We start from the raw sequence: 18,872 nt of genomic DNA on the forward strand, positions 1-18,872 counted from the left end.
ATTTGTTTATCTCCAATTTAGGTAATTTAACGTTAGCAACATGCGAGATATTTCCATAAGTTATATTTTCTTGTAAATTATTGTTACCACTATTAATCGTTACTTCCTGTCTTGTAGTCTGGCATTTCAGTAAATATCTTTCAATTTTGCCTTTATAAGCCACTACTCGATCTTGATACTCTTGACTTTGTATAATTTCACTCTCTAATTCATCGCTTTTATCAAAATAATTTTCAATTTTCAAATCAAGATCCTTTAAAGTTCCGTTTTTTTCAACTAACTGATTTAGTGAATCATACAAGGTCTCATCAGGAAGTATTTCTAATAACAATTTGTCAATTTTATTTATTAATTTTGTAATCAGCTGTCTGATTACAACCCGTTTGGACTTTAATTTTTCAAAATCATCCATTATAAACAGCTCGCACGTTACTATAATAAATACAATACAATTAATACAATAAAATATCAAAATAAATTACCGACTTAAGGGAGACCAAAACAAAACAAATGTTAACTCATATTTCATGCAGGTGGCCTATTTTTCGGCCGGTGTAGCACCATAACTCGAATTCAACAATAATTACACAAATTGAAATGATTCAAATTATTTTATTCCACTGTGGTTCAGTAGGTTAAATCTAAACTGAAACTTAAGAAGTGCAGAAAAAAAATAATAAAAAAAATTGTTTGTGCTCAGCTCCATCTGGTATTATAAATCCTCAACAAGTATAGACGTCTTAAAGATATCTATGATAGACGTAATATGGCTAATAAACACAATTATGTTAACAAATACAAACGATTATGTCGGAGCTATAACAAAAAAATACGCTTTATATTTCATTTAATGCAGAAGAATCTAATGAAGATCAGCTTATTTGAAACTCTGAAATGTGACACCCATATATAACTTGGTGAATGATAGATACGTGATACTGAAAACAAAACAAAAACATAAGCACACAGCTGTTTGGCGATTTGCGAGACGCTCCTTCAACGCCGATAGATATTTTCGCCAACCCCTTTACAATCTACGGTATGTTTTGTCAATACGCTCCCGGTATACCCTACACTGATGTTTTTTTAAGGTTAAGTGCCACTGCCCGGTATGCATTTGCCCGGTATACCCTACTCTGATTTTTTTCAAGGTCAAGTGCCATTGCCCGGTATATATTTGCCCGATACTCCAAACACTGATGTTTCTTCTAATCTATCGTCAGTAAGTATTAAAATATAGAATAAATATAAATATATGAAATAAATATAATAATATTAACGAATAAATTAATATAAAATTGGATATAACAAATATTTCGGACATTCACCAAAGCGACTATGTGATTGTTGACATTCACCGGTGAGATTCAGAAATAAGGGTATTTAGCAAATATTTCGGACATACACCAAGCGACTACGTGAATGTTGACATTCACCGGTGAATGTCGACATTCTCCAGATTTCGGTGTTTCATCGTAACCTATATACGTTCAGAGACACGACGGATTGAACTATTTACTTTAAAACTTCCTCGGATAACCATTTTGCTCACTACATACCAAAAAAAAAGAGAATCTTCCGTAGGATTTGATAAATATTTTGTAATATAAGTGATTTGCCAGCTTGCAGCTCTAATCAACCAAAAATTAGTTTTACCGCACGTGTTAGGTTATCATTAGTAAAATGACGTTAATAGTTTGGTGGCCTATGGTAATGACGTCACAGAATTATATAAGACCACGTGTTTCTTTTATTGACACTTACGCTTTTAAAACATGTTTCTTCCAAAATATATATTTCTCTTACACGGTGACAAAGAAATGTTGAAATTTCTTTTTCGCGTTGGCAACAAAGAATTGGAACATCAAGCGAAGGAGCTTTCATAAACATGAAAGTTCATGCATGTTTACGTCTCGCAGTGGATTGACCGTAAAGAAACGGTTCCCAGTAGAACACTGAAGTCAAGCATCACTGGCTGCGGTCAGTAAACAGGTGGGTGACCATTTTGATCCGCCTGTGCAGGGATCAAGGGTGCGCCTTATCGGTCCTCATTAAACTGTTCTACCGTAATGTGCTCGACTTCCCTCGCAGGTTGTCCTGCTACCAGAGCAGGGGAGCCACCCCCTCTGCAGAGGATCAAAATTGCGATGGTATGCCTTCGGATCATCTTCAGGGATGTTCCCCAGACCATCGTCAATAGACAATTTTTGACCATCAGGAGTTGACCTCGAGCAATAGCATTATGCCTTATCCTGCAGAATGCAATTAGTTTTTAGTTTGGTAGGAGTTTCTAAGAACGTGTGTAGCTTAATCTGATGACGTAAAGCCACCGGGAAGGTTAATGAAATATAAGAATTAAAAAAAATATTTTTTTTAGCTTAATTAACTGTGTCAGTATATGTGTTTCATTCTAGTGCATGGTTTTATAGTGTTGATTAATATCAGTCTATTGGTTATTTATGTTTTCTTCACCCCGTAAGAAGAACGGGTACTTTCTAGTCTAAGTTAATTGTTGCTTATTTTGAGTGCTAATTGAAAAATTAATGAAGCAAATTTAATAAAAACTACTATGCTCGAAACATTTTATTTGCGAGAAATGGCATAAAAAGAATTTATCTTTTTTATTTAAAAATTTTACTTTGTGCTGAAAACACAGAACATTATGAAAAAAAAGACAAAAAAAACCCCACTTAATCCATTTTTTTCAAGAACTTAAGTGCCCTTATTTTAGAGAAAATAATTAAAAATATCAAGATATGTAATACCGGTTTCTAATTTTTTGTTGTTGACGTTTTTATACTTTTTGCTATGATGTTATTTTAAACATTGATTGAGTTTGCACTTTAAAATATTGAAATTAAAAAGTTAAATCAAGTCGTAAATTTTCGAAAATCTGTTTTTCATTAAAACGAAATGCTAACTTTATTTCCTTAATATTAAGATTGGTGAGTAAGTTTTATCTTCGTTTTTATTAACTCTCTTTTGTGATACTGGAGTCTTGTAATTAAAATTTCTGACACTTTTTGATTAGACAGGCTACTCAGTTCTCTAATGAAGCCTCGAGCGTGAATTTAATGCAAGTTTCACTGTTTTTTGATTGCTACATTATGATTTAATATCATTTTATTGTCAAATGGAATTTATCTTCAATAAAATACTCCTAACCCCTAGAATCTCATTTATAGTTCTGTATCTGATGACAATGTATTTTTCAAACTTTTCTTATCAGCATAAAGTAGACTATTTCACAAAATTTACGCCAAATTGAATGTTTCTATTAACATTTCAATTATTTCTCTACAAACTAGAACGCTTAAAATTCAATTGCAGTCCTGAACCAGACGTATTGAACTATCGTGAAAGTGATGATGAAATTTACTTTTTTAATGGTGTAAACAAAACTTAAATTTCAATTGAAACTTCGACCACTTTCTGAGATAAATTAATCGACGCAAAATTAACATAAAGTGGTAATTCAAAATGTAATTTAAAGGATTTCGTTTTTCATGTAATCCCTTTTCGAAGAAGAAATTTTTTTTCGAGGGAACGGAAAGAAATTCCGCATGCAATATGTATAATCAGAAGAAATTTCATATTCGTAGAATTTTTGAGAGTAGAAGGATAGTTGAAGTGCGATGACGTCTTACTATCTTGAAACTGTCTTGATGGCATTGTGAGGAATGGCAATTAATTAGAAATAAATAAACAAATAACTGGAATAAATCGTGGTAGTAATGGGTTTCAAATTCAAAAGAACATTTCATTGTAGGAAGGAAAAGTTATTTCTCTTCTTATTCGAAGAGATTCTTTTTTATCATTTTTAATTCTTGCTAAGATTGAGAAGTTTTCTTGAGAAATATAGCTTTGCGCTTGTTTGTTCTTTCTGCATGCTGCTCATTATAGCTTCCAAGATATAAAGATCAGTATTAAAAGTTGATGCTAGTGAATCAGTTGAAACTGAGAAATTTAATTTGGGAGATTTATGATAGAAATTTGAAATAAACAAAAACGAAGTAAGTAAAAAAAAATAAGTATTACTAATTTGATTGAACATTCCAAAATGTTCAAATTTATAAAATGATACGGTAATGTTCAATCGGTTTTGTTGCAAAAGAACAAAGAATATTCCTGTAATAGGAAAAAAAAACTTCAAAAAAGGCAATTAAAAAGTTGGAAAGTCAGAAACTACAGGTCAAAGCATCAAACATTTGGTTAAGCAATTTTAAGCTCTGCGGTAAAGAAACATTAGTAGATTTTTGAACATTTAGAAGACTGTATAAAAAAGTTAAATGAAATATACGAATTTGAATTTCCGATACAATTAATATTTTATAATAAAATTAATATGTATATTCCATACCTGCCAACTTTCACTCCTTCCGAGAATGGATTTTCAGAGTGGTTATAAAACAATAAACGAAAATCAATTTGATTCAAAAATATATTTATATTTTTATCCTGTTAGAATTCGCTTGAGCAGGGATTATTATGCTTTCATATATTTATTGTAATTATTTATATCTAGTGGTGGTCAGACTCATTTATAATTATCATTATAATTCAAAAAGTTAATTGGAATAACCTGAGTATTGCTACCACTATAAATATGAAAATAAAATCTTCCGGAAAATCCGGAAGAGTTGGCAGGTATGATATTCACTGAATAAAGGGCACCTGTATTTTAGAGTCAAAACACATTATAATATTGTTCCATATTAAGAGGTACTATATTTTCTTCTTTTCAATCTTCTTGAAAACGCAGTTTTTGAATTTAATTATATTTTACTATTTCTTATTTCTTATTATCTTAAGTTTCAATAACCTTTAAAGTTTGCTAATTTACTAAAACAGGATTTTTATTTGTAATAATCAGGATTTCTTTTATATTCATGGATATATCACAAGGATTCTTCATTTGCAGGAAAAATAAAGAATTCCTATTTCCGTCTTCTTATTTTAGTGAAAAATAGCATTTTTAAAAAACAAAAATGCATTTATTTTTGAGTTTTTATTAAATATCATTACTTAAATATGTAGAAATGTATGCATGTTATATAACAAGGAATCATTTTGCATCGATTTTAAGCATGAAAAACATCATGAAAAAATTATTATTAAAAACACATTCTATGTATATGGACATTAATGTCTACGTACTTGAGCTTTGAAACTGAGGGTGCCGATTATTTCGTTAATTTTTTCCAGTGATGTGACGTCACTTTCCAAAGTTGATATTTCCTTAAGATATTTTCTGACGCAAGGTTCTTCAACATCATCTGCTTGAAGAAAGTTAATAAATTGAATTAAAAAATTTATTTCTGTATTTATTTATCATTTTTGAACATTTTCTATTCAGATTTTGAAAAGACATTGTATACATACTTTTTAACAGTTCAACGTCCTGCAAAGAAGCTTTTAAGAGCAGTTTGTATTTATTTGTATCGAGAGAGTGATATAGTGCTGCAGCATTCCTAAAAACAAATGATGGTTAGTGCAGTAATATAAATTTTGTAATAATATTTAAATTGATTTTGCAACATAAAATTATTTAAATGTATTTAACATCAAAAGTAGTACAGGGAAACACCAAAGGAAAGAAATGCTTCTTACTTTTGATGTTGTAGTTGTTGACGTATGCCTGCCTAGGCAGAGGGGGTGCGATTGTTCTTGTTTTCCAGTGGTGCCATCTATGGCCAAGAATTAGACTTCTGCCACACCATACGTCACACCCGTTTATAGGGCGGACCCATTCATACATCCATTCATTCATCCACAGATCGCAATTTCGACCTGAATCAGAGAATGATCGATTTCCAATCCAGTACCCCAAGAGGTATTGATTTGTTATGGGAACATGGAGAAATTTTGCGATTCGACAGATTATAACGTGCATCAGTCACCATTTACTGCACGGAGAGTCTTCGGCCGGTGGAGGCGAACCCACGAACTCTCGGACATGGGCCAAGCTCCCTACCGACCAGGCTATCCCGGCTATTTCTTACTTTTGATAAGAAGTAGTTATCACTATTTTTGGGGTTTAGTAACATCAAAGAGTCCAATTAAAGTAAGATATAATAACACATAAGCAAGGCCGTACTCAAGTGGGAGGGGAAACAAAAGGCCCGATTTAAACTCCTTAAAAAATTTTAAGTTTCTAATTAATTTTCTAAAAAAAGATTGCAGAGAATTCGAAAGTATGAAAGCTACAATTTTAAGTAAAGTTTTTTCATAAATCCTACTATACGAATATGCAAATTTTTTTCTTGAAGAAAGGACCCATCATAAATTTTGTTCGAGGGCCTATAAAGTCTGCGCCCAGCTTATGGGGACCATATTTCCAAGATTACGGTTACCCCTTATATTTTTGGGGTCAGAAATCCGAACCAGGCGAAAAGAAGGTAGACTTATTCAGAGTAAGTAAGTTTTTGTGTCTGATTTCGTAACTTGAAATATCGTCTGCATTTATTAATTAGCATATTTGAGGTTAACCCCATGAGCCATTCAGATTGAGTTCCAGAACGTGTAGATCCGATCATCAGATCAAAAGTTATTCAGGGTAGACCCTTTTTTTTGGCTCACTGTACACACGCTCTCATTCTTAAAATAAAATAAGTTTGTAAATCCAACATACGCATAATTACATACGCAAAGAGAATATTAAGATGAATTTAAATTAGGCTAAATAAAACAGAAGGGAATAGAAAATAAATATTATAAAATTATTGTATACAGTTGCCAGATAATTAAGAAACTAAAATATAATTATTTTTATTGTTTAATAAAAACATACATATCTGTGTCGTATCGGCGATCTATTGTTTCCGTAGATGTGGAGCAGCGTGAATACAATACAATAAAATATTCCCTCTATTTCTTATTCAAACGTAAACTGCCTGTGGTGATAGGTTCGCCGCACATCGTAAAATCAAGTTTATTTCATATTGTTATCTGTTTGTCTTTAATCAATTGTGTTTTTACTTATTTTTGAAGTGAACTGAAATAAGAGTTCTGACGTCATCATATTAGAATTGTATAAATACCAGCACGCACATGACAGCCTGTCAGTATTTNAAATGTAGCTCATTTTATGCTGACGACAATGAAATTGGAAAAAAATTTTAATATGACAAAAAGCTGTCATTTAAAAAATAAGTTAAAAAAAATGAAAAAAACTTTGTTGTTTAATTTTTTAATATTTGGAAAGTTATTCATCACTGTGCTGTTAAGGTTTTAGAAAAAGCATACAAAAATTGCAAATTATTCTTTGTAATGCTCTTAATGTAAAATCTTGCCAACTAGTGATTTTAGTTTAATTTTGACCATTTTAGTAAAATTTTTAAATATATTTTTAAGCTGATTTCTTTTAGCAAGATAATACACATAATAAAGATTTGAAGCTTTGCTTCACGTTTTTTCAGGATTCAAATTCGATCAAATTAAATTAGTTTCATTTAAGGACCATTCAGAATAATCTATGCAGTAAAAATAACCTTTCACAGCATTATAAAAATGCCTCCACAAAATTCCAATCTAAAAAATCAGATTTTTCACAGATTCTAAATTTCAAAAATAAACTTTTTGCAAAATATGTTTTTTTAATGACTTGTATAAGCAACAGATATATTATTTGCATTGTAGTTGGGCAGAGAGGAAGAAATAATGAAGCAATGGTTGGATTGTTGTGTGACTGAAGGTGGCATCCTAGTGGCACAGCAAAAAATACTTAAACGACCTTATCTTGTGGCACAAATGATTGAAGAATGGCTCGGATTGTATCGAGGTCTAGTCCGTAGACCCACCATTCACTCATCATCACCCGAATCTCATACTCAAGTCTACTCAAGTGATGGGGATTCTGATCAAGAATAATGAACTTAAATTTTAACATGATGCAATCGGCAATGAGAGATGTAAATAGTGCTTGTGAATATCACGTCCGGGTCACCAATGTGGGGTGAGCAGTTATAGACCATGTCAACCGTCATCTATGAAAAGGTACCCCGACATAGAGTCGAGTTAACATGTCTTATATACTAGTGAATTGTAGTTGTAATTTTGTAGTGGTAGATACGCTACATGCCTATTGACGATATTCGAAATACGCTAACATTGTCGTTGTTGGAAGTGAAAATAATATTTGAAGAGTGCACATGCGCGTAGCTTGGTGTTAAAGTGTTCTTCCACACAATTGTTTGAGTTCTTCAATACCGAATTCAAGAATACCGAATTCAAAGATATTACATCACAGCTTCTACAGTGTACCAAAAGAAAATTGCTTGCCAACTTTTACAAAGGGCATTTCCATCCCTCTCTATAAATATTTCGTATTATAAAAAATTAACTGTTAAACGTTGTCTTCATTTTTAATTTAACAGGTAGTTTAGTTATTTATTATTTTTGATGGTTAACATCGAATATAAAACTATTGGGTTATAAGCGAAGGACTGCGATTCATCTTTATACAGTGTTGACTACCTAGTCCTGCACAATTTTTACAGAAGTATCCAAAAAACAATTAAGTAAACGAATATGTTTAAAAGTTCACCAGAACTTAAAAATATTAGAAAAAAATTATTAGGCCATTAATATGAACCAGTGAATAATTTAAAAGTCATGATGGTCATCATTATTTTAATTCAAATGAAAAATAATAAAATCTGTTACCCCGTTTCATATTTTTGAGAAAAAGTCCAGTCTACAACTCGAAGAAATCGTCAGGTCAGTCTATTTAGCGATGATTCAAAAATAATTTGGCCACATTGCGCATTTTACTTAAGATCAGAGAGTAAGATGATCATTGTAAACACCCGAACTTCACACTGCACCTAACCATGCTTAAACTTTTCAGACTCTAAAACCTACAGTGATATTTATTTTGAATAAATTCCAAGCCTCTTAGACACGATGGGAGAAAGTTCAAACCTATCAGACGTTAAAGATAGCTCCAGTGCATATACATTATTCTTATATTATTCCCAAAAAATGAGTTTTCATTGCCCTTTAAATTCATATTTATTTAAAGGTATTTTTTTTCTCACTTACACAGCTACGGAAGATTTCCTGATTGCACCTTTCTTCTTAATGCTTGTGATAAGCAGCATGTCTGAGAATAAGAACAAACAGCGTTCTTTCTTCATTCCAAGACCACCCTAATTTTAAAAAAAAGAATAAAATAAATAAGAGGTATAAAACAGCACAGCTAATATGAAGTAATAATGTAATTCTTGGAAGATTTGTCTACCAAGAATCACATTTTGTAAACTTATGCAACACCAACAAACAAAACTTTTGCAGAAATGCTGAAAATAATCGGTCAGCATAGCACAGCAGAGAGCATGTAATCTAGACACCCACTACACATTGGGTGAGTGGGATGTTTTCGGATGAGTTCAGGTATTCATTATTAATTTGGAGATCATCAGGGTCCGGTTGCCACCAAGACAACTTCATTGGACACCGTTGTTATGGTGGTACAGAACTTCTCGTTTGGGTGGAGTTATTCTGGATTCCAGAACATATCTACGAGTTCAAATTAGAACCACGAAAGGCCAAATTTATCAGGATATNTAAGCGTCGCAAACGTATTTTATATTACAAGTTGCGTTATCCGTACTTTCGTCAAATTAATGCGTCTATAAGTTAATATTCTTTGATAAATAGCACGTGAAAAGAATAACATAAAAATTATATGAATAACAAAAAATCTATATCCTTTTGTTTCTTCAAATATTTTATTTGCAATCATTTCACTTGCCTAAATCCAATACTTTTCCATAAGTACTTTATCAACAAATTAAACTTCCTGAATAGCTAATATTTTATCACCAATGTGAGAAATGGTTCACAATATATCCTTAAGTGCAAATTTAAACTCAAGGGGCAAGCTGAATAACAAGCTAATCACGTTAGCTTTCGCTATTTTGTATCAATTATTTTCGAGGCCTCTGACTTTTAAACATCTAACTCTTGTCACTAACTTAAATTTATAAGCTTCTTACAAATAATTCCCATTCTTTTTACCTAATTACATCACACCATAAAAAATTAAGCAACGCAGTAAGCGTCGCAAACGTATTTTATATTACAAGTTGCGTTATCCGTACTTTCGTCAAATTAATGCGTCTATAAGTTAATATTCTTTGATAAATAGCACGTGAAAAGAATAACATAAAAATTATATGAATAACAAAAAATCTATATCCTTTTGTTTCTTCAAATATTTTATTTGCAATCATTTCACTTGCCTAAATCCAATACTTTTCCATAAGTACTTTATCAACAAATTAAACTTCCTGAATAGCTAATATTTTATCACCAATGTGAGAAATGGTTCACAATATATCCTTAAGTGCAAATTTAAACTCAAGGGGCAAGCTGAATAACAAGCTAATCACGTTAGCTTTCGCTATTTTGTATCAATTATTTTCGAGGCCTCTGACTTTTAAACATCTAACTCTTGTCACTAACTTAAATTTATAAGCTTCTTACAAATAATTCCCATTCTTTTTACCTAATTACATCACACCATAAAAAATTAAGCAACGCAGTAAGCGTCGCAAACGTATTTTATATTACAAGTTGCGTTATCCGTACTTTCGTCAAATTAATGCGTCTATAAGTTAATATTCTTTGATAAATAGCACGTGAAAAGAATAACATAAAAATTATATGAATAACAAAAAATCTATATCCTTTTGTTTCTTCAAATATTTTATTTGCAATCATTTCACTTGCCTAAATCCAATACTTTTCCATAAGTACTTTATCAACAAATTAAACTTCCTGAATAGCTAATATTTTATCACCAATGTGAGAAATGGTTCACAATATATCCTTAAGTGCAAATTTAAACTCAAGGGGCAAGCTGAATAACAAGCTAATCACGTTAGCTTTCGCTATTTTGTATCAATTATTTTCGAGGCCTCTGACTTTTAAACATCTAACTCTTGTCACTAACTTAAATTTATAAGCTTCTTACAAATAATTCCCATTCTTTTTACCTAATTACATCACACCATAAAAAATTAAGCAACGCAGTAAGCGTCGCAAACGTATTTTATATTACAAGTTGCGTTATCCGTACTTTCGTCAAATTAATGCGTCTATAAGTTAATATTCTTTGATAAATAGCACGTGAAAAGAATAACATAAAAATTATATGAATAACAAAAAATCTATATCCTTTTGTTTCTTCAAATATTTTATTTGCAATCATTTCACTTGCCTAAATCCAATACTTTTCCATAAGTACTTTATCAACAAATTAAACTTCCTGAATAGCTAATATTTTATCACCAATGTGAGAAATGGTTCACAATATATCCTTAAGTGCAAATTTAAACTCAAGGGGCAAGCTGAATAACAAGCTAATCACGTTAGCTTTCGCTATTTTGTATCAATTATTTTCGAGGCCTCTGGCTTTTAAACATCTAACTCTTGTCACTAACTTAAATTTATAAGCTTCTTACAAATAATATATTGAAATGAAATTTCTGAATGTCTCTTAAAAACGCAAATAAAGTAATGATCTTTATGTAAACAGTTATATATATTAGAATTAAATTAATTATTTTTGAAATATAACCTTGAGACGATGAGGAAATCTTTTATTAAATTGAGATCTTCATGAGATACTATTAAGAACACTGAATAAATCGGTTGTTCAAATTTAGGTAAATAAATGTGTCATCACAATTACTAGGATGTTAATGTCGTAAAGTTTCACTTATGACTTAAAATAAAGAAAAAAATTTCCCATTTTGAGATTTTAATTCCGTATGATTTCAAACCAAAATCCAGTGGAGTAAAATATGTCATTAAATGAAATAAAGTATCAGACTTTGTGAAAAAAGATAATTTTGACGAAATTTTTGATTTTTTAAAAAATATATTTCAACTCTTGTCCAGTAGCTTTCTATATATCTTTGAATTGAGAATAAGTGTTACGATTTCTAATTATTTTATTCATATAAAATTACTTGTTTTAAAATTTTTTTTGGCAATTACATACTTTACATGAATTTTCAAAAGAACCTCGGTTTTGAGAAAATCCCTTTACGCTTACACACATTACAACTAGAGTTTATTATCGAATTCTTCGAAACTTGGTATACAGATTTTAAAAAATGTTAGCCGTGTTTTAAAATAAATGCTAAGACATAAGTGTGAATTTATTATTTTTGTCATGCTTTAAATAAGAATGTCTGAATTTTAAAAAAAAATCAATGTTGAACAATATATTTAATTCTACTTAATTGTATATTTGAAATTTACAAAAGATTACGGTTCAAAACACAGGTAACCATATTATTGATCGGAGAAAAAATTATTTTGATATTTATGCATTGCCATCTGTTGCAGAGTTGTTAGCGTGACGTTAAGAATTTATAGTTTTTGTGTTAATTAAAATTTTAATTAAGGCTGTTTTAAAAGGAAATGCATCGTATGCAGTAGAATACCTTAATTAAATATTTCCAATTAAATGTGAGGCTGTAAGATATTTTTGTTAATTGACAATAATTTGACAACAATTGCTAAAGAAGACATATTAGTATGAGTTTTCACTCAAACACTCGCACAAATAAGAAAGATTTGTACATGTGTTTAGATTTCTGTTAGGGCTTAGGTTAAAAATATTATGAAACGAACAATATAAAAAATATTGGACTAATAAAAATAAATGAAGATATAAGGTGTTGGAATGGTACGAGTGAAAAAATTAAGGAGCTTTTAGCATATAATAATTTATTGTAATACTTTAAATTTTGCACTCATATTCTGTAAATTATGAATTTAAAGCAAGAGAGTTTTTGCCGACAATATTATTTAGTTGTTTAGTGACAGGATAAATATTTATGAATATACGCATCATTAACGTGAACTACACTGGTCGGCAATGATTTTGTTGTGGTTTATGTATATAAATTACTGTGGTTTATGTATATAAATTACTGTGGTTTATGTATATAAATTACTGTGGTTTCTCATTGTGTTATTGTGGCAGTGGAAAATAATGTGGTTTCTCATGCACTTATCTAGGCTAAGTCTAATATGACAGTAAAAGTCAGGGCCTAGACTTTCTGTGTTTCTAACTTTTATAAAAAAAATAAAAAAGTAATGAATGTTTGTTCGTTTTTATTGTGAATAACCATCCAAATGTTTTGGCGCTAGATAAGCTGAAAACTATGGAGCCCTTATTTCTAAACTCCTTTAATATTTTAAAGCTCTGGAAGGTAACATGACCCGCCATTTTACAGATTTGCATTTGGACTTTCTCCCTGAAAATTTTGCAGCTTTGTACGATTAACATAGTCCTTTTATAATAGTAGGAACTATTAAATTTTTTATTTCAAAATAAAAAAACTCTTCCTTTGGCAATTATTTGAAAAACAAAAAACAAAATTTTGTCTATCAGTGTTATTAAAAAAGCAAAAATGGAAACTTTTGCAGCGATTAACTAAATTGGTTCATTTAACTTAACTCAAATTTAGTAACTTTTCCCTAGATGACAAAATCGATGAATTTTGCATATTAAAAATCAATGTTATGTTAGTAAACTATAAGTAATGAAATTTTTCTTTCTTTGAAATTTGCAAATCATTTGTAGTTTCTACTAGGAACAAAAGAGTATTTTGATTTGCTTTAAAAGAGAGAAAAGGCTTTACGAACTCTTAAACAATTAAACTTTTGTTCATCATGAAAAGTTTGTGGTTGAATTGCTTAAAAAAGATATTGAATTTATATTGGGGTTGCTGGGAGTTTAATAAACCAGAGATTTTCTTTTTAAATCTTGGGTTAAAGCTTATCTTTGCTGATAATTAGTTGAGCTTAGAAAAATGAAGATTTTATTTCTCTAATATTGCAAACTATTGTTTTTGAAAATCGTTTTTTATTAATGTTTGGTTATTTCAGATTGTAAACTGAAATTTTATTAATTGGATTTAAATTTGTTTCTCTTTAAGAAGCATTCGGTTTCGTTATTTTAGACATGATGACGCAAATATTGAATTTAAGTTGTACAGCCGATAAATAACGACTCAGCTGTTCATACAGTTTATTTAAAGTTATCAAAAGTTTCGTCTGAAACTGTTATCCCATTGTGACAGTAGTCGCAAAATGCAATTGGTTTTCTGTTCGGATCATACCATGACCCCACAATGCTTTTTTGAACTCATAGAAGAAGTTGCACTCACAAGGGGACAGATCTGAACTATGTAGTGGGTGGCTCAGGACTACCCATTTCTACAGAAATTTCTTCATTGCTTTAGTTGTGATTTATATAGCATTCCCGTGCTATAGGGTAACATCACGCGAAACTTTACCAAGACATTGTGATTTTTGTTTCGGTCTTCAAATACTGTAGGTCATTGCCTCTGCCCCGTTATTTATTGATGAAACATTTTAAATTTGAAAAACACAATTTTCTCCGATAAACCAATCAACTACAGCAAAATGTTTCTAGAATAAAGGAATTAATAAATAATATTGTATTCCTGATCATTTCCTTAATTGTTTCCAAGTTCCTAAATAGTAATATAAAATATTCACTGGTTAGACTTAGTTTCTCCAAAAAGAAATTCGGACGCGATTTTCCAATACAGTGGTTTTTAGCGACCAGCTCTCTTGTTTGGTATTTTTGACAATAAAAGAAAACATGATTTTTGACTTTATTTTAATTCAGGTATTAAACAACGTGATGGCGTGGTGCTTAAGACACGGGCCTATCATTGTGAAGAGCTGGGGTTCGATCCTCAGTGGCGGGGTGAAGCTCACCCAGCTTCAGATCAATGGTTACTAGCTTGGATTTCAAGTGAAAATGCTTGATGCACAGTGCTGACCACATTGCCGCAATCAAGCCGTTGGTCACGAAAGTTTTATCCTCCATGACCCATCTGACCCGCAATAGGCTGTTGCGGGAATACTTTTGTTATTTAACACATTTAAAAAAAAAAAAAAATTGCAATGCAATTGAGACCAGCTACAGCCAAGAAAAAAATCTCCAAAAAAGAGAGCGAGTTGTTAAATGCCGTTGGATTGTAAATTAGCATCCCGGTCTTGCTTTCTTTTCCTCTTATTATGATCAAATCCTAGAAATAAATGCTTGTGCAACCATAATAGCTATCTCTTCGACCGCACTATCTCTCCCAGTTTTACCTCATCATATTTGAAATTTTGACTAAATTTTATGAACAAAATTTCTTTTTTTCGGTGATTAAGTGCTTCAAATTTTTTAATTATTATTAAATTTTAAGATGATTATTGATGGAAACAAGTTATTACTTGGAGATTAGAAATTCACGTTATTATTATTTCTTACAGATAACCTAAAAATCTACTTGTAAAAGTTTAGTTTTCAATCACAAAAATAGTGAAAATAAAAATGATGCTTTTGTTGCATTTTTGTTACGACGAATGATAAGAATTTCGAAGATGAATAGAAGGGTTTACAAACAGAACAAATAGCATTTTGTCAAAAACATATGTCGTAAGTACAAAGCCGAAAGAGTAAACACGAAGTTCAGAGAATCGTAGATAAATGAAGGTAACATTTTTCGAAATAAAAATGATTATGAAAGTCTTTTTGTAACTTCATTATTTAGTAAAATATTGAATATGATAGGCTTTCCTTTATCAGTTACAGAGATGGTTTTGCATTACAAAGCCATAAAAAATAAAAACTCAACAGCTCAGCAGTTCTTAAATATTTTGCAAACAATTATTTATTTAAAAAAATGAGCTTTGCAATAAAAATATTAAATGAATCCTTATGTGTTTATGTATTAAGTGCAAAATTTCAAACAAAATTGAAATTAAATATTTTTATATTTTTCAAAATAAAACAGTACGAACAAAAAATATTGTGTGTTACTTTTTTATTCAATGATTATTTAATAATTTCATATCAAAATTTTATTATTTTATTTGTTATTAATTTACTCAATAATAATGATAAATAAAAAAAAAACTTAGTTGAGTTTTATTACTTTACACTGTTAGAAATGTCCGGGTAAAAATAGATAAATAGGTATTTATTTAACTGTTATTTAATCATATTGAGCCACAACAGTCAAATAACCATAAAAAGAGGATGTTCAAGCTGTTAAAAGTGACAAAAAACGCTATTTATTGTTTTTACCTAGAACGGTTTAGCAATCGGAATTCTATTCGTACCAATTAGAACCAATTTATGGATCTGTTTTCTTCCGAGCAGCTGTATACAAACTGCAGCTGAGAGAGCTAATTGGTTAATCTCAGAACCACTCAACAGGAGTACCCAGTGTTGACAGCACCATATTTCTTCTATTCTTTAAATACATGAAGAATTATCAGTATCTTGCACTCTTCAATTGGTGACCCTGGACTCTTAGAATACGAAACTATTATTCACGTATAAATGGGTGCTCTACCCACAAAGCTACAATGTATGTTTAAGTTTTATATGTACGGTTTAGAAACTATGCTAGTTGTAAATGGTTACAAAACTGCACAGCTTTGTATTCACGGCTTTTTAGCTGTACCAGTTGTAAACGGTTTCCAAACGGTAAAGGTGAAAGAAAATGTTTCAAACCATAAACGTTGGAGTTAATCGGATGGAAAGACCACTGCCGGTTATTTAACCGTAATTTTTGAATGAAAATTCTAACAGTGTACTAGTATATCGTCTTTTTTCCCAATGAGCTGCACAAGTGCGCACACATGAGCAGACCGAGTGTGTTCTCCAGATGTGGTATCCACTCTTTCAGGACCACCACAATGGGTGAGATACCGTTGGCCATGTTAATTTGGACGTCTAATTTCTGCTACACTAGATGGCAGCACCGAGACTCTTATTTGGATGCTAAAGTGCACTAGGAATTTAATTTTGTCGGAAATGCCAAGAGCCAATCTAGTATATTGTTCAGCACGGTAATTTTTGCATTTACTATTATTATTTTAAAGTTTGTTAGCAATAAGTTTCTAAATTATGCACCACACCCTAACAAGTGTTTAGCATTTTATTAGGGCTAGGGTGGAAAATTATAAGATACACAAGTCAACAAAATCAAGAGATCGAAGCAAATTAAGATAAAGATTTGAGAGATTAATTGAAGACTTAACATAAAGTAAAGTGGCGATTCTAAGAAAGAAAAACAAGCAAGAAAAGAAAAGGTTTTAAATCTCTCAGATAAGGTATCAAAGTTATTTTTTTTTTCAAATACTTTTTCTTAAAATTAAGGACTGGAAATTCAGATTTTTCCATAAGAAACGATTCTTCCGGAAAATGATTATTCCTATTATTCTAATAAAGCGAATCAGAACAAAAAATATATGCTGCGTATTCCAAAATGACCAGCTTTAATATATGCTTTTAGAATACTTGTTAAAAATTAGGCTTTTAAATATTAATGCTGAATGAAATACTTAACGATTACTAATACTGTATGGAAATAGCGAATCAATACTTATACTGAATGGAAGTATTTTTTTAAATTTTATACTAATTTATATTAAGTGGTATTTATTATGAATTATCAAAATATACTAAAATTAAAAAAATTTTCATAACACGCTTTCATCATGCTTGTTATCGTGGAAATCACTAAAATTAAGACAAACATCAAAATGTTTGGTTAAATTTTAGCTAATTAATAATAATTTTATTTCATTTGACGAAATTAAAATTTCTATCAATGGATTCAGGATAGGCATTAGTAGTCAGGAAAACAACTTTACTCCTGAAAAGAAAATATTTATAAAAGCTTTCTAGATCGATATTTTACAGAAATTGTTTTTAAGTTATTATAAAAATTGCGGAGACTTTTACAACTCGTATAAATTATTGCATTAGAATGGAACATTTTGTATAAATTAAAAAAAATTGGCTGTTTTTCTAAGATATTTTTCGGATACAGAGAGCCAATAAATATTTCTCGTCAAATAATTGTCTGTTGGCTTTCCAGATAGAAGATAAACTTAAAATACACCCTTAGGACAAATTCTTGAATTTTTAGTCTAATTAGATTAAAGATTCGTTGCGTGCTAATGGAAAATCCTTGTCTTCATTATAAAATACTAAATTTCAAACCATGAAGTGTAAATACCATTCAATATGAGGTAGATTTTAAAAATTTCAAGGGCTCAGACGGATCGTAAATGTTTTGACACTAGGCCAACAATGAGTGATAAGAATTACATATAAAGTGGATAAAATGATAAACGACGAATAAATATGAATACGTAATATTTAATCTAATTACAAGGGCATTCCTTGGAAATGGACGACAAATTGAATATATTTAACAGCTAGTTGATGAACTAGATTTAACAGCTTCTGAAATTCTGAAGTGCAGCAATTAGCTGAAACTGATTTTGAATGCATGCAATGACGAATAATTATTCGATTTTAACATTGTTTTTCGAATTTCTGTCACCAAGGTAAATAAAAAAGCCACAGTTTAAGCGTCTTACACTTGAAGCAATACAATGATTTTGAACTATATATATATGATCTTGCCATGAAGAATTATTTGGGCTTTAGAACGGACAAATAACTTAAATATTTTACATGTTATTAAACTTTTTTAAAAATCGCCAATCTGGCGAAATTTTTCCACCTAGATGAAAATGATCAAAACTGCTGCCTCATTCTCAGTTTTTGCAAATTTGCATGACCCCAGGTAATGCAGCATTGGAGTCAGTTTCTAAATAATGAAAAATTACACCACACGCGCTTTTCTTTTTTACAAACTGTGGCTTTTCTCCATATTGACGTTTGCCATATTGACGAGACAAACTTTTTTAAAAATCGTTAATTTGGTGAAATTTTTCCACCTAGATGAAAATTATTAAAACCGCTGCCTCATTCTCAGTTTTTGCAAATTTGCATGACCCCA

The 18,872-nt window shown here is 30.5% G+C and overlaps 1 protein-coding gene across 1 annotated transcript in view; it reads right to left on the reverse strand.

Moving 5' to 3' along the window:
- Positions 1 to 18,872, reverse strand: part of LOC107455669 (rho guanine nucleotide exchange factor 17-like) — a 271,527-nt gene that overhangs the window by 49,158 nt on the left and 203,497 nt on the right. Inside the window, exons 8-10 of the mRNA XM_043057607.2 lie at positions 9,043 to 9,149; positions 5,383 to 5,471; positions 5,158 to 5,276 (exon numbers count right to left, since the gene is read on the reverse strand). Of these exons, the coding sequence (XP_042913541.1) occupies positions 5,158 to 5,276; positions 5,383 to 5,471; positions 9,043 to 9,149 (315 nt within the window). The remainder of the gene's footprint in view (positions 1 to 5,157; positions 5,277 to 5,382; positions 5,472 to 9,042; positions 9,150 to 18,872) is intronic.

The sequence above is a fragment of the Parasteatoda tepidariorum genome, chromosome 7, assembly GCF_043381705.1.
Source record: "Parasteatoda tepidariorum isolate YZ-2023 chromosome 7, CAS_Ptep_4.0, whole genome shotgun sequence".
Taxonomy (NCBI): domain Eukaryota; kingdom Metazoa; phylum Arthropoda; class Arachnida; order Araneae; family Theridiidae; genus Parasteatoda; species Parasteatoda tepidariorum.